The sequence below is a fragment of the Sus scrofa genome, chromosome 13 (genome assembly GCF_000003025.6).
Source record: "Sus scrofa isolate TJ Tabasco breed Duroc chromosome 13, Sscrofa11.1, whole genome shotgun sequence".
NCBI classification, from domain to species: domain Eukaryota; kingdom Metazoa; phylum Chordata; class Mammalia; order Artiodactyla; family Suidae; genus Sus; species Sus scrofa.
The window spans coordinates 66,554,036-66,569,323 of NC_010455.5; the positions used below are offsets into that span (position 1 = coordinate 66,554,036).

Sequence of the window (15,288 nt, forward strand, 5' to 3'; positions counted from 1 at the left end):
TTCGGTCCCTGCCCTTGCTCAGTGGGTTAACGATCTGGCGTTGCTGTGAGCTGTGGTGTAGGTTGCAGACGCGGCTCGGATCCCACATTGCTGTGGCTCTGGCGTAGGCCAGTGGCTACAGCTCTGATTGGACCCCTAGCCTGGGAACCTCCATATGCCGTGGGAGCGGCCCAAAGAATAGCAAAAAAAAAAAAAAAAAAAAAAAAAAAAAAAAAAAAGAGGGGAGGTGTGGACAGACACATGCGCATAGAGTGAACATCACAGGAAGAAGAAGGCAGAGGTTGGGCGATGCTGCTATATGTCGGGGTGCTGCCGACCACCAGCTCATGGCTGCACATGCTCTCACTGCTTTCGGGAGGAACCGGTCCTGCCAACACCTCCATCCAGACTTCCAGCCTCCAGAGCCTGAGACAACACAGTTCTGTCATGTGTGGTACCTGGTCATGGCAGGCCTAGCAAACGAGTACAGGGTTAGAACGCTGGTTCAAAACCTGACGTGGACAGGACCTGCCTGCTGGCCCCCTTTCTGTGCTCAGGAATTTTAAGAGCAAGGATTGACCTTGAAAAGAGATCACCTCTGTCCACTCCCCTGTCTATACCACCGAGAGTTCTTTCAGCCCAGAACACCACCATCTCAAGCCAGGGGTGGGGGATGGGGGGTTGCTGCCTAGCCCACCCTGTCTCCCTGCCCCTCCCCTGACCACCTGCCACTGGCCCAAGTTCAGCCCAAGTGCCTCTCTCCTTTGGAGCCTCTACTCTGCTGCTTGTAGAGAAAATCCCGCCTCCTGAGCCCAGCCACCCTGTGCCAGGCAGAGGCAGGGTCCAGGCCAGGCTAGGGAGGTATCTCTGGCTCCCCAAGTCTCTAAGCGCCAGCTCCAGGGTGGCAGGTAGTGACCTCCCAGGCATGGAAGGGCCGGAGTGGGAGAGCTGAAATGCCGTGTATTTCCAGGGTCTGGGAGCCTTCTGGGACCCACACAGGGCTTGGGGCCAGCCACATGAGCAAGGCCTCTGCTTCGTGCCACAGCGGCTGCTCACATAAGCCAAGGTGACCTCTTTTGACAGAGCAGCAGGGAGTGGGGATGTGGAACAGCCAAGATCCCATTTACGTAATTTATCGATGTCCTCACACAGGTTGTAACCAGCTCTGGCCCCCTGCTGTCTCCTGCCCTGGAGGATGGAAAAAAGCCATGGTTCCTCTGGGAACACACACCTTATCTGGCTCCTGCCCAGAAAGGAACAATCTAGGTTATGCTTGTTGCAAAGATGCTTGAGGTTGTAGAGCTTAAGGGACTTTAGGTCATGACTCTGATGCTCTGCTCCTTGCCTTGATCTCTTTCCCAGGCATCCCTGACAGATGTTTGGAGAGCCTCTGCTTGCATGCCTCTGATGACAGGATGCTCACCCCATCTAAGACTGACTGCTCCACAGCAGAACAAGTCTCCTGTATCCTTTCACATAATCGTCCCTTTCTTCATAAGAGAGTAGTTACTCTGGGTCAGACCCATTCTTTTGTACAGAGATGGGGTCTTTGGTAAAGATCTATACAAAGGGCTCTGGGAGCACAGAGCTGTTACTTTAGAAGGAAGTGCATGGGGAAGAGAAATCTGTGAGCTTCCTGGAGGAGGGGATGTTTGAGCTGCTTCTGTTCAGCCAACACTAAATGAGGCTCTTGATGCCTGGCCCTGTGCCCATGCTGGGGCTGCACTTCACTGTCGTCCTGGCTGCAGGGTGCACAGGCAGAGGAGGGAAGGGCGCTAAGGGGAACTGGAGGGCTGAGGCCAAGGAAGGATGTGAGGTAGGGGCTGGTGGCCATGGAGCTGGAGAGGAGCTTGATGTCCTAAGCTGTGGGAACCAGAGCCTTGCTCCCTCAGGCTTGGGTGTCAGGGAATATTCTGAACTGGGAATGGGGCAATGGGCGCCATGCTTTAGGAAGACCTCTGCTTTCGAGATTGTGTCAGGGAGCTGACATCTGCCTGCTTGGAATCCCCACCCTCTGGGCTTCCTGTGAACACAGGGGAAAAAAGGAAGAGGCTAATTTTTACAGCCCTCATGCTTTTTTCTGTGCAGGGAAGCCTTCGGAGAGAGGACTCAAGGATCAAAAGGCTGGGCTAGGCTTCGCCCTGGGCTCCGCCTAAGCCTTAGTTTCCTCTTCCGTAAAATGAGCTGTAGTCTCTGCCCTTCACTGACGCTGGAGAATTCTGTGATGGGGCAAAGGGTACCAAGTTCAGGGCCACACATGCTGTTGAGGAGGGGGCGAGAAGGGCTGGCAAGATGCTTGATCCCAGGCTTCCTTGTTTGCTCTTTCTGTTCTAGGGCAGGAGCAGGGCTGCAGAGGGAGGGTGCAGACGCAGATGCGGGGGGCAGGTACAGTGGGCATCTGGAGCACTGGAGGGCCAGGTATTCAGGGTGGGATGGATGACTCCTAAGTTAGGTATATTGGGGCCTGTGACCTGCCCTGAATATGTGGGGGACAGACTTAGAAATGCCAGAGGATCTCCCCAGGCCACCAAGATAGTCTCCACTTCCTTTCTGGGCAATGCATCCCTAACCGAAGTCCTTGCTGTGCTTCAGTCCCTGTCCAGCTTTATGCTCTCGTGTGCCACGTGTCTATGCTTCCTGACGTGCACTAGGCTGTGCATCTGGCGTCTGGCAGGCAGGGGCTGTTGGCTGCTCAGAACCCTTGCAGGGTAGGTGGTCTGTCAACATGGGTCATCATCAACCATCTCTGGCCTTTAGTCCCCTGAAGCCTGACCCGGCTGAATGGATTCACACGGGGACAGGCAAACCCTTCACTCTTTAGCGCCAAGCTTCCTTTCCAGCCTTTTCTCTCATAATTCCAACTGGGGTTTTCATGAGTCCCTAGGCCCAGAGCATCCCTGACACCTCCGTGCCTGTGCCATCCCCTCTGTGCTGTCCCTCTCTCCCCGAATCCCTGAGAGTCACAAATCTTGCCCATTTTGCATGGCACATGCTCTCTGCTCAGGAAGCCACCCCGGGTCCCTCCAACCAGACACCTCCTCTAGCTGCTTCTTTTTCTTTTGGCTTTTTAGGGCTGCACCCACGGCATGTGGAGGTTCCCAGGCTAGGGGTCTAATTGGAGCTGTAGCCGCCGGCCTATGCCAGAGCTACAGCAATGCCAGATCTGAGCCGCATCTTTCACCTACACCACAGCTCACAACAACGCAGGATCCTTAACCCACTGAGTAAGGCCAGGGATCGAACACAAGTTCTCATAGATACTAGTTGGTTCGTTAACTGCTGTGCCATGACAGGAGCTCCAGCCCTTCTTTTCATTCCTTCACTCATTCATTTATTTGATGACCAGCTACGGGACCTCTAACCATTCCTGGCAGTGAAGATGCTGAGAGGATGAAGACGTAAGCCCCAGAGGCACTGATCTGGTTGAAATGTGTTTTCCATGTAGATAAAATAGCTGTAAAAAAAAAAAAATCCTCCTTTAGCTAAAATTATCCTAGATATTTGTTGTGGAGGAAAACCAGCCAGGAAATGGGTGCTTCCTGTTTTCATTAAATAGAGGCTTTTAAACATCTGTTGTTTCTGGTGACAGAAGTTGTCTGAGACTCCGAGGGCTCCCAACACCCCCAGATCACCCGGCCAATCCTGGGCTGCTGCTCTTCTGATGCTTCATCCTCACTGGCTTCCATCAGCCACTGGAAATGTAGCGAGGTGGCATTTTGGGGGGTGGGGTGGTTGGCGAGCCTTTTTTTTTCTGTTCTGTCCTTTGTCTTCTCAGGGGCAACGTGGGCTTCTCCCTCCTTGACTGATGGGGAAACTGAGGGAGGCAGAGTTTCTTTTTCAGCAGCAGCTGCAAATGAATCTGACCAGGCTTGTAAGACCCTAGAGGTGGTCCAGGCAGGTATTTTCACTCCAGAGGGCGCACAGTTGTCCTGGCAACTTGACATAAACACGATCGCCGTTGGCAGAGACCCTCCCCAAGGGTCACCCACCAGAGGAACTGGTGACTGTGGTGGCCTCTGAGGTGGGAACTGGGTCTGGGGGTGGGGTGGGGGTTATGTCACTCCGTCTGTGCCACTGAACCTTTTGAACTTGGCTCCATGTGCCTAAATCCCTTGGCCAATAAAAACCACGCAAACCAAAAACCATACTTGCAGGTCTCCTCTGGCCCTGCGTCCACCCCTGCCCCACCAGGAGATGCTGAATCAACAGGTCAGAGCCTTAATAGTTTCAGGTGGTGTCATTGCGGGGCCCGCTGCACCCCTCATTTGCAAAGGTCCGACTTTCACTGTGCAGATAGGGAAACTGAGGCCCGGGCCGAGAGCACTGGAGGGCTGCTGTGAAGGAGTGGTAGGGGTGGGATGAGAACCAGGTTCCCAACTACTGTGTCCTCCAGTAAGTCCTCGTCCTCCAACAGTTTCATCTTCTGAATCCACATGGGGGTGGGTGGGGAGCCACGGGGAGAAAGAAGCCCCCAACAGGGATGTGTTAGGGGAAGCCTCCCAGGCAGCTGGCCTAGAACGACAGAACTGGATGGAATGGAATATGAGGGACACTGGGGCCAAGTGCCCATTTTACAGGTGAGGGGACTGAGGCATGGAGAGAAGTGACTTGTTTGTTAGTGGCAGAGCTGGATCCAGGCCACTTTTCTCTGATGTGAGATGAATGTGCTCCCAGCCCTGAGGGGTGGACAGTACCTCCTCCCAGAGTCTGTGCCTGAGGCCACTCCCCCTCCCCATCTTTTTAGGGCTGCACTGGCAGCATATGGAAGTGCCCAGGCTAGAGGTCGAATTGCAGCTGCAGCTGCAGGCTTACGCCACAGCCACAGCAACCGTAGATCCAAGACTCATCTGCTACACTACAGCTCACAGCAATGCCAGATCCTTAACCCACTGACTAAGGCCAGGGGTTGAACCCACATCCTCACAGATACTAGTTGGATTTGTTACCAACGAGCCATGACAGGAACTCCTTTTTCTTTTTCCTTTTTTCTATTTTTTTTTCTTTTTAGTAAAGCAAAAGGGATTTAGTAAGTCAACAAAGGGGCACGGACTGAGCTCAAGATGGTGCCAGCCTTTTCTATTTTTTTTTTTTTTTTGAGGCTGCTTCTCTGGATGACCTTGGTGTCAGTAGGAACCTAGCCCAGCCCTCCCAGCCCTCCTTCTCTTCTCCTCTGGCTCCTGACTTATAGCCACTTGCCCTCTCACTTTTGTGGCCTCCAGAGGCGGCCCCAGGCAGGAAGGCAGAAAACCTGTTCTAACCTGGATTTGCTCAGCCACTTAGAGAGAGAGAGCTGGGGAACCTCACTGTCCCTGTTTGGGCCTCTGTTTTCTTCTGCGAATTGGGGGTGTAGAAAGGCGTCTGGACTAGATCTGCAGTTCAAACCTTGAGTCATGCCCTTCCAGTGAATTGTGAAATCAGTTTCCTGGGTGGTGACCAGTGTTTAAAAAAAGAAAGGAAGAAAATAGAAGAGAAAATAATTTAGTGCATCCCATTACTTTGTGAGAGTCTTATTTCGGTTAAGTGTGTGTATGTTTGCTGAGTCATAAAGTACATTTCTTAACATTGGGGGTCATGGCCAAAAAAGTGTGTGTCCAATGCCACCTTCCCCTTCCCCCCGCCCCCGGCCCAGGGTGATGAGGTGGGAGCTTGGGTGTGGGGGCTGGAGGGGGCTCTGGGGACTGGAAGGACAGGGGAGTCACAGGCTGGCCTCATGCACCATGCATCTCCATTGTCTGTGAGGAGATAAAACATCACAGCAAAGCCCAAATCCATTAGCAGTTGGTAATGAACAGTCAGCCCACAGGGAGGCTGATAAACGGCTGTGTGTCCAGGGAGAGGCGAGGTCTGTGGGCAAATGCATTTGGACTCTGGTGCCAAGCACCAGGGGCATTAATTGTCTTTGCTGTTTTAGGCTCTGAGTGGGAGTGAAGAGGTGTGTGTATGTGTGTGTGTGTGAGAGAGAGAGAGAGGGAGAGAGGGAGGAAGGAAGGGAGAGAGAGAGAGACAGAGACCAGGCTGTATTGGTAGATTTCTTCTTACTCATTCATTCCATAAACACCTAACAAGCACCTTCTGTAGGCCAGGCTCTATGTTAGGGGCTGTTACCTGCCACTGGACCCAGAGTAATAACCTACTGAGGAAGGATATAAAAGGAGAGGGACTCACACTTGTGGGCCACTTATCTTGTGCCAGATACTCAGTCTATTGCTTGTATATACATAATCTGATGCCACATAGAATCCCCGTGTGTGTGTGTGTGTGTGTGTGTGTGTGTGTGTGTAATCCCTGGCCTTCAGATGAGGATAGGGAGGTTCAGAGAGGTTATGTAACCAGCTCAATGTCACATAGTCGGTTAATGCTGGAACTCAGGATCCCAGGTCTGCCTGATGCCTAAGCTCACACTTTTTTTTTTTTTTTTGGTCTTTTTAGGGCCGCACCCATAGCACATGGAAGTTCCCAGGCTAGGGGTCCAATTGGAGCTACAGCTGCTAGCCTACACCACAGCCACAGCAATGCGATTTCTGAGCTGAGTCTGCGACCTATACCACAGCTCGTGGCAAAGCCGGATCCTTAACCCACTAAGGGAGGCCAGGGATAGAACCTGCATCCTCATGGACGTTACTTGGGTTCGGTAACTGCTGAACCTTCAAGGTCCACTTGGTCTTTGGAATGCAGAACTGTACAACATCGGGGCCAGGAACTCGGAAAGGGTCTTGTCCAATCCCTTTCACTTGGAAGAAGGGGATGTGGAGGCTCCAAGAGGAGTAGGGAGAGGCCAGAGGCTCCAGAAGATGGTGCCAGGGTGAGGGGGCACACTGAAATTGCCCCAGGTGGAGGATGGCAGCCCCAATGGGCATCATCCCCAAATCCCACAGCCAAGGCCTATCTGGACCCAGCAGTGTTGGTCCTGGAGGAAGTGAAGGCTGCCCCCTCCCATCCGTTGCTTCCAATCCTGGGCCCAGGGTGTGCTGGCTCCCTCTGCCTACCCAGAGCAGCGTTTTGGAGACTTGAGGCGCCTCTCTCCTCTTCCCACGGCCTCTTTCCAGCCCGACCGACCACACATGTCCCCTTCTCCCCCAACCCTACCAATCCCCAGCACTGAATCCTCAACCCTCCCCCCAGATGCAGATTCAGCTGAAGGACACTGAAGACCTACTGAGCCGAGCATCTCATTAGGTGCCCTTATTACATCACTTCCCTTGATCCTTATGGGGAGGTGGTGCTGTTGCTCTCCTTCCCTTGTGTTTAAGAATTAGACCCTCAGTTAACTTTCCAGCTCTGTTCCCTGGAAACCTGATCAAGGTGGATGGCCCAATGCGTCACTAGGGAAAAGTAACTGGTAAACTGGTTCTGGATGGGGAAACCTCTGCATACTGATGGGGACACCCATATGCGGTTTTCTTGAGGGTAATGACCTTTGTTACTGGCTGTCTCCTTTGCAGGGGCCCTGGAATCTGGACCTATGGATTTGGGAAGAGACTTTTAGGTCAGGGAAGCCCCCACGTGTGCCCCTTGGAGCCCAGAGGGAAGGTCTCTGGGTGGGTGGGTGGTTCTAGGACTACCCCCATGGCAGAGCAACGCCAGCTGGCAGGCTGTGGGTTCCACCTCATGTCCTGAGTAGACCACTGAGGCTATGCTGCTGTTAAGAGTCTGAATGTTGAGGAGCAGATAGAGAGAAGGAAAGCTTGAAGGAAGCTGAGGCGACTTATGCGAGGTCACCCAGCAGGCTGGACGCCTAACCCCGTCCCCTTCCCCGAGCTCCATGGCTGGCACCTACCTCGGGCCGCACGGGGTCCTCGATGCCCACCACGCAGATGCAGGTGAGGTCGTTGAGAATGTCGTTCTCGTTGTCCCAGTCGGGCTCAGGGCTGCTGGGGAAGTCGCGGAAGGCCACACAGATGGTGCGCAGCCCATCACAGGCCATGGGCTCAATCACTTTCTTCACCATCTCATCCCGATCACGGGGCCGGAAGACCCGGGGCTCACCTGCCCCGTTAAGGATTTTGCAGCACCTGGGGCAGGTGGAGGGGGTGGTGGATGAGGTCTAGGCAAGGGCCTCCCTCTGATGGGCTTGGAATGCACCCCTACCACCCCACTGACACCCCACTGGCCACGGTCGCTCATCCAGGGCCCGTCCAGTCCATCTCCCATAATGCTTCAGCTCCTGGCTTCTGGACACCCCTGGAGGTGAAATAGCAGCCAGCCAAAAAGAAATCAGGCAGGCTTGTTGCAATATATCTGCCCCAGGCTATTCAGCAAGAGCAGATCTACTTTGCTGTGTTTCATCTTCTTAAGATCTCATCTGAAAAACACAGTTTCACAGCTAAAATGGTTTTCAGAGGGCATAAAACTAGGCTAGTGGCTCCTGACCCTGCCTTTAGATCAGAATGGCTGGGGCAGGCACTGAACAAACACACCCACCTGTGAGCCCCACCCCAGAGACCCCCACTCAGTTTGTCTGGGGTGGGTCCAGGAGTCAAAGTTTTTTTTTTTTTTTTTTTTTTTTTTTAAAGCTCCCTGGGGGTGATTCTAATGTGTGACCAACTGATGCCCAGAGTGGGGTGTGACTTGCTTAGTTCTCCAGCCTTATTTCTGGCACCTGGATCAGAGGAGACTGGCTAACCAGGAAAATAGTATCTGTCAACTGACTCCATGCTAAGGGAAGTGACACAAGGGAGCTCTAAGAGTGCTATACGGGTAGAAGTTCCTGATGAGCGGGTGACTTAGGGAGGGGAAGAAGGAGGGTTCCCTGCAGAAAGATTTCAGAGGAAGCAGAAGTTAGATCCCTAGGCAAGGGGATGTGCAGGTGGTCTTGCTGTGGGACGCTAGGCTGGGGGCCCTCCCTGCTATGCTGGGGGCTGAGGGCCCCTCCGCCTGGCCCGTGCCCATGCGCTCCCTCAACGCAGACCGACTCCCGCACCGCTTACTTCTTGAGCACGATCTCGGATGCGCCCTTGCTGTACATGCGGAAGCTCTCGTCCGGCAGCTTGATGACGGTGCTCATGGACTTGCGCACGGAGTTGAAGGTGTACACCTTGTACAGCTTCTCCTCCGGCATCTGGGTGCGCACCGGCTCGTAGTCCTGCTTCAGGTCCAGCACGAAGCCCAGCAGGCCGCACTCCGTCTTGTTGCCCACCTGACGGGGCAGGGCGCCCTCCTTTTCCGGGGGCTGCGGGGAGAGGCGGAGGTTCAGGGGCTGCCAGAGGCTCCGCGGGGGGCGGCTGGGGGTGGGGCCAGACCATCCCTCCCTCCCCCTGTACCCACCAGCCTCTTGTTCCAGATCCACTCTGGGATTTGGATGAAGGAAATTTAGCGAGATCGGCTTTCTAAAAGTTATGAACTACTTCAAACACAAAATCGTGACAGAATAACATAAAAAAGCTGCATGTAGACCATCCAGCTCTGTAGAACCTTGGCGCTGTGCCACGTTTGCTTCAGATTTTTCTTTTTTAAGAACTAAAGCCTGACAGTTAAAGTTGGATCTCCCTAATGACCCCTCTGCATCTGCAGAATCGCCCCTAGTCCCAGAAAGAAACTTGGTCTTATATTTGGCATGAATCCTTACCCTGTGTGTGTTTTAACTTTTTACCTCGAGATAGTTCCAGATTCATGGGCAATTAAAAATATACAGGGAGATGCTATCCACCCTCCAGCCCATTCCTCCAGTGTTTACTTCCTGTATGACTGTGGCACAATCTTACAACCAAAGTATTTACACTGATAGAAGCAAACTGGCCGTATTTAGATTTCACCAGTTTTCCATGCACTCGTGTGTGTATGTGTGTGTGTCTGTGTGTTTAGTTCGAGGAATGGCATCACATACAGATTCCTGCGACCACCATCATCAAGACGCACAGCAGTTTATCACAGCAGTCTCCGTGCCATCCTTTTATGACTGCAGTCACTTTCTCCCCTTCTCCTCCCTTTCCTGGCAACCACTAATCTGTTCTCCAGCTCCATAATCCTGTCATTTACAGCATGTTACATGAATGGAATCATACAGTAGGTAACCTTCTGGAGACTGGCTTCTTTTCACTCAGCACAAACCCCTAGAGACCCAGGCAAGGTGCTGCATGCATAGTCCTTTTCATTGCCTGCCAGTAGTCTATGCTTTGGATTCAATGTCTCCTGTGATTTCAGTTGAGGTTGGACCAAAGGCAACTGCCTTTTTTTTTTTTTTTTTTTTTTTTACTTTTTAGGGCCTCCCCTGCGGCATATGGAGGTTCCCAGGCTAGGGGTCGAATCGGAGCTACAGCTGCTGGCCTATGCCACAGCCATAGCAATACCAGATCTGAGCAGCATCTGTGACCTACACCACAGCTCACAGTAATGCTGGATCCTCAACCCACTGAGCAAGGTCAGGGATCGAACCCTCATCCTCATGGATCTTAGTCAGGTTCGTTAACTGCTGGGCCACAATGGGAACTCCTGCTATTTCTGTATGGCATGATGGTCAACCACTGGCAATTTCAGGTAGTTTAATGTAAAGTGTGCATGTGCAGTGGTGTTTTGTGTGTTGAAAACTTCATGTAAGGAAGCTGTACACATTCTTCTGTAACCTGCTTCACTTAGGCAACATTACATTCTGAGAGTTATCCCCATTCATGGCACTCGTTTGTTCTTTTTTAACTGGGCTGCATGGACACCACAGCCCCTGCCCTGAGCCTCAGTGAAACCACTCACCACATCTCCCTAGCGCCTCTTACATCCTCCTGTGGCTGCCTGAATACAAGCTGTTTCAGGCCTCTGTGCCTTCGCCCCTGCTGTTTCTTCTTCCTTTCCTGCCAGGCAAGCTCCTCCTCGCCTTTTTAGGACCAGCCCAGATATTTCCTTGTCTTTGCAAATTGCTATCTCCTCCTAAACAAAAGAGTTGTATTCTTTTCCCCACTAGGTGCTCGGAGCCAGCAAAGAGTCCAGAACACAGTAGGCATTTACTCATTGTTTGCTGGATGGCTCAAGGCAGACCAGTTTGGGGTGGGGGGTGGGAGGAGGCACAGGTGAATAGGTAAGAAGATGCTTCCATATGGGCACTCATGGTGGGATTAGCAGGCAGCTGTGGGAAGTTCATACTGGCAGGTAAACTCACCTCCTACATGTACCTCCACATGCGGGCATATACCCACTCATGCTGCTTATAGAAAATCAATATGCAGTGACTCAGGTGGAGGTGGCTTTGGGCGTGGTAAAAGCCACCATGAATAAAACCCAATTCTAGAGAGATACTGAAGAGGAATAAATACCTATGAGCATTCTATGCCCCTCCATGCTACCCCAACCATGAATAGCTCTTTGTGGGTCTCAGAGCACCTTGCACAGGAAACCTCTGGATCCTCACCCCAGTCTCCCTAGTATTGTTCAAAAGAGCAGCCTGGGCCAGAAGAAGGCAGCATCCAGGAGATGCTGGCGTGGACTGCCTGTGCTGGGGGACTGGCTGTGCAGTAGATGTGTCCCTGGCTGATTCCCCCTTCCACAGTTAGGTCTTGGGCCCCGGGAGCATGATCCTGTTGGGTAATGGGCATTGACCCAGGCTTTCATCCCCCTCGACTAAGCTCCTGACCTCAGCTTACCCATCTGTGAAATGGAAAGGCTGGAGCAGACAATCCCCAGCTGAGAGAAAAGTCAAAAGGGGATTGTGGTGAAGGGTGGGAAAGCAAGGCAGAGCTGCAGGTCCCTCGATGGGGGCTGGGGGCCAAGGGTCTAGGCTTAGAACCAGCCCTGCTCCACGCCACGCCAAGCTATGTCCCAGCATCACAGGCCTCAGAAGGATTCCCATGTCCAAGCTCTTGGTGGGATTTGATTTGGAAGCAGAGGAATCTGACAGCTTTCCATTTTTGCTGTGTGGGAAAAGAAATTCTAAGCATGCCCCTTAGTTTCTGTAGCATGAGGTTCTGTTGCACTTTTAAAATTTACGTATTTATTTGCTTATCATAATTTTTTTTTATAATCTTACAATTAACCTTCTGGTGATTTCCAGAGTTTTATGTATCCTCCACAACAGTTTTTCCCCCTCCACTAATGAAAGACGACAATGACACGGAGGACTGAAATAAAAATGCCTAATTACTTATTTGCCCAAGAGAGCTGAGCAGTTATGCCTGCAAAACACCCGGCATTTTATTACCCTCTGTGAAATATTTTAATTTTCCTCTAAAAGGATTTCAAATGATCCATGGTTGCAAATGGCAGAGCTGCCTCCTCCATAATTCAATTTGTTCCTGTGAACTTGAGCTCTGAAATCGCCCACGTGCGTTACTAAGAAGTAGGGGCCCACCCCTTTTTTTCTTTTGCCTTTTTTAGTCTTGACAAACCCAGAGGTTCTGCTATTGTAGATTTTCCATGAGCCTTTGATCTCCAAGGCTCTAATTCTGTAAGAGAGTTAAGGCACTGATTTTGAGGGACAGGCAGCAGGCTGGGGGGTGGGGTGGCAGTGACTTGCTCCTGGTCACACACCTGCAGAGGTAGCACACCTGGGGCTGCCCTCTTACCCCTGATTCCCAGCACAGCACTGTGTCCAGCACATTTCCCTGTATGGGAGTGCTAGGTGCAGCTGTGGATGCGACTTTATGTGGACAATTCATGCTCCTGTTGTGGGATTCTTGGGAGTAGCTAGAGCTAAGATCTAGGAATGAAGACCTGAAGATTTACAAGTTATAAATAACATCTGCAAAAATGAGAGTTAAAAAATATCACCAGCAAGTGCCACCTCACACCCATTAGGATGGTCATTACAAAAAATCAGAAAACAAGTGTCAGCGAGGATGTGGAGAAGTTGGAACCTCTGTATGATCCAGCAATTCTATTTCTGGGTAGATACCTAGAAAGAATTGAAAGCAGGGACTAGAGAAGATATCTGTACACCAAAAAGTCCATAGCATCATTATTCATAATAGCCAACAGGTGGCAGCAACTCACACCCATTGACAGATGAATAGATGAGCAAAATGTGATCAACACCTACAGTGGAATATTATTCAGCCTTAAAAAGGGAGGAAATTCTGACACCTCCTATAGCATGGATGAACTCTGAGGTCACTATGCTAAGTGAAACAAGCCAGTCACAAAAGGATGGATATTGTATGAGTCCACTAATGTGAGATCCCTAGAGCAGTCACACTCATAAAGACAGTAAATAGAAGGGTGGGTGCCAGGGGCTGGGGGAGGGGGAGGAAGAAAGGGAAATTGGTTTTTAATGGGAATGAACAGTGTTTCAGTCGGGGCAGATGAAAAGTTCTGGATATGGGTAGAGGGGAGGGTTGTACAATGTGCATGTACTTAATGTCACTGAAATGTACACTTAAAATGGTTAAGATGATAAAGTTCAAGTTACATATATTTCACCACAATTAAAAAAACTTCACCTCCTACTTTCACTCCCCCCCAAACAACGCAACAACCATAGCACAGCAAAGGGCAGCAATTGCCATAGAATGGCATTTGCGAGAGCATATTAGAAAACAACTTATGCTTACTGGCTATCTCTAGCCACTCCCCCTTGAGGGCAGGCACTGGCAGAGGAGCCTCCCTTTGCCCAGATGGACCACCAGGCCACCTGAGCAGTGGCAGTAGTGACCACTGGTTGAATGCTGACTCTGCCCACCCTTTCCTAAGCTTTTCAAATGTGTCTTGAGCTATATCCTCACAGCTCCCTAGGAGGCAGGCTGTTGTTATGGCCGCATGCAGGTAGTGGCCCTGAGAGGCGAGGCCACACTGTTGGTAAGTGGCTGAGCTAGGATCAGCCCTCAGCTACTCAGCTCTGAGCCCTCAGCACATGATCTGCCAGCAGCCCTACCTCTCTTCACTAGCATCTGAGATGGTCGGTTAACCACGTGACTTGTGGGTGATTGGTTTAGAGTCCATGTGGGGGAGGGCTGTGTCTGTCTTGCTAATCTTTGCTTCCCACTGTGGGGTGACCAAGGAATATGTGTTGAATGAATAATTGAATAATTAATTTGGTGTTTGTGTATGTGGAGGGCCTCCAATGGGAGGCCAGGTGGAATGCTATTTGGTCAGAATTTTGGCCTCCAGATTTTTCATCTGAGGCTCTGCTTCCTGGGACCCTCTCAGGTGCTAGGCCTCTAGAGGGGTAAGAGGGGTCAGGGCCATGGGACCTTCCCCAGAGGCTGTCCAGGCTTAAGGTCAGTGTGTCCAGGACGGTGTGTGTGTGTGTGTGTGTGTTGTACATATGTGCTGTGCGTTTTTTGTTTTTTTAGGGCCACAGCTGCGACATATGGAGGTTCCCAGGCTAGGGGTCAAATCGGAGCTGTTGCTTCCGGCCTACACCACAGCCACAGCAACGCCAGATCCGAGTCGCATCTGCAATCTATACCACAGCTCACGGCAGCTCTGGATCCTTAACCCACCAAGCGAGGTCAGGGATCAAACCTGAAACCTCATGGTTCCTAGTAGGATTTGTTTCCGCTGTGCCACAACGGGAACTCCAATGTGTGCTCTGTGGTTTGTGTGCGTGTGTGCAGAGTGACAAGTGGGATACAAGGATTATCAGTTCTGTTAAAATGGGAATTCCCAGAGTTCCTGTTGTGACACAGCAGAAACAATTCCAACTGAGAACCATGAGGTTTCAGGTTGGATCCCTGTCCTTGCTCAGTGGGTTAAGGATCAGGCGTTGCTGTGAGCTGTGGTGTAGGTCACAGAGAGGGCTTGGATCCTGCATTGCTATGGATGTGGCATAGGCTGGCAGCTGTAGCTCTGATTTGACCCCTAGCCTGGACCTCCATATGCTGCAGGTACAGCCCTAAAAAGCAAAAAAAAAAAAAAAAAAAAAAAAAAAAAAAAAAAAATTCCCCTCAGCCAGGGTTACTTGCTTTAAATTCTTCTTCCAGCGATGGCATTTGCAAAAGCAAAGCAAAATAAAAAACCAAAACAGCTGTTGGGTCCAACATAAAGGCCGCTGACACATCACAGGCCAGAATAAAGGGCCGCCCTACTGCCCCATCTTAATGCCTGGCTAAGTCACTTCCAGGGTTTTCTGTGCCTTCTGGAACCCCTTTCTTGGCCAGAACCCCAGGTAAAGTTGGTTTGACTCAGGGGTCTTGAGGCTTATTTGAATATTCAGTGGCACCTTGGGTTTGGAGCCTAGAGATCAGAATTCAAGGGCAGGCTCTGCTTCTTAGAGTCACCTCCCCACTTTCTCCTTCCCCCAGGAGATATTGTTCTAAGATTTGTAAGAAACACAATCAAGCAGATCTTTTCTGCTTTGCGCGGGGGGTTACTGGGGCTCTCTGGGGGTACCAAGCCCCCCAGTTTGGGAATGGGGTAGACTGAAGACATGGGGTTTCTAACTAAGTGAAG

The 15,288-nt window shown here is 51.3% G+C and overlaps 1 protein-coding gene across 15 annotated transcripts in view; it reads right to left on the reverse strand.

Annotated features, from left to right (window-relative positions):
• The window catches only part of ATP2B2 (ATPase plasma membrane Ca2+ transporting 2), a 370,618-nt gene that overhangs the window by 27,528 nt on the left and 327,802 nt on the right, over positions 1 to 15,288 (reverse strand). For all 15 annotated transcript variants that reach the window (XM_021069335.1, XM_021069331.1, XM_021069324.1 and 12 more), the window contains 2 exons: positions 8,907 to 9,148; positions 7,757 to 7,991 (listed from right to left, as the gene is read on the reverse strand). In XM_021069335.1, coding sequence (XP_020924994.1) covers positions 7,757 to 7,991; positions 8,907 to 9,148 — 477 coding nt within the window. The remainder of the gene's footprint in view (positions 1 to 7,756; positions 7,992 to 8,906; positions 9,149 to 15,288) is intronic.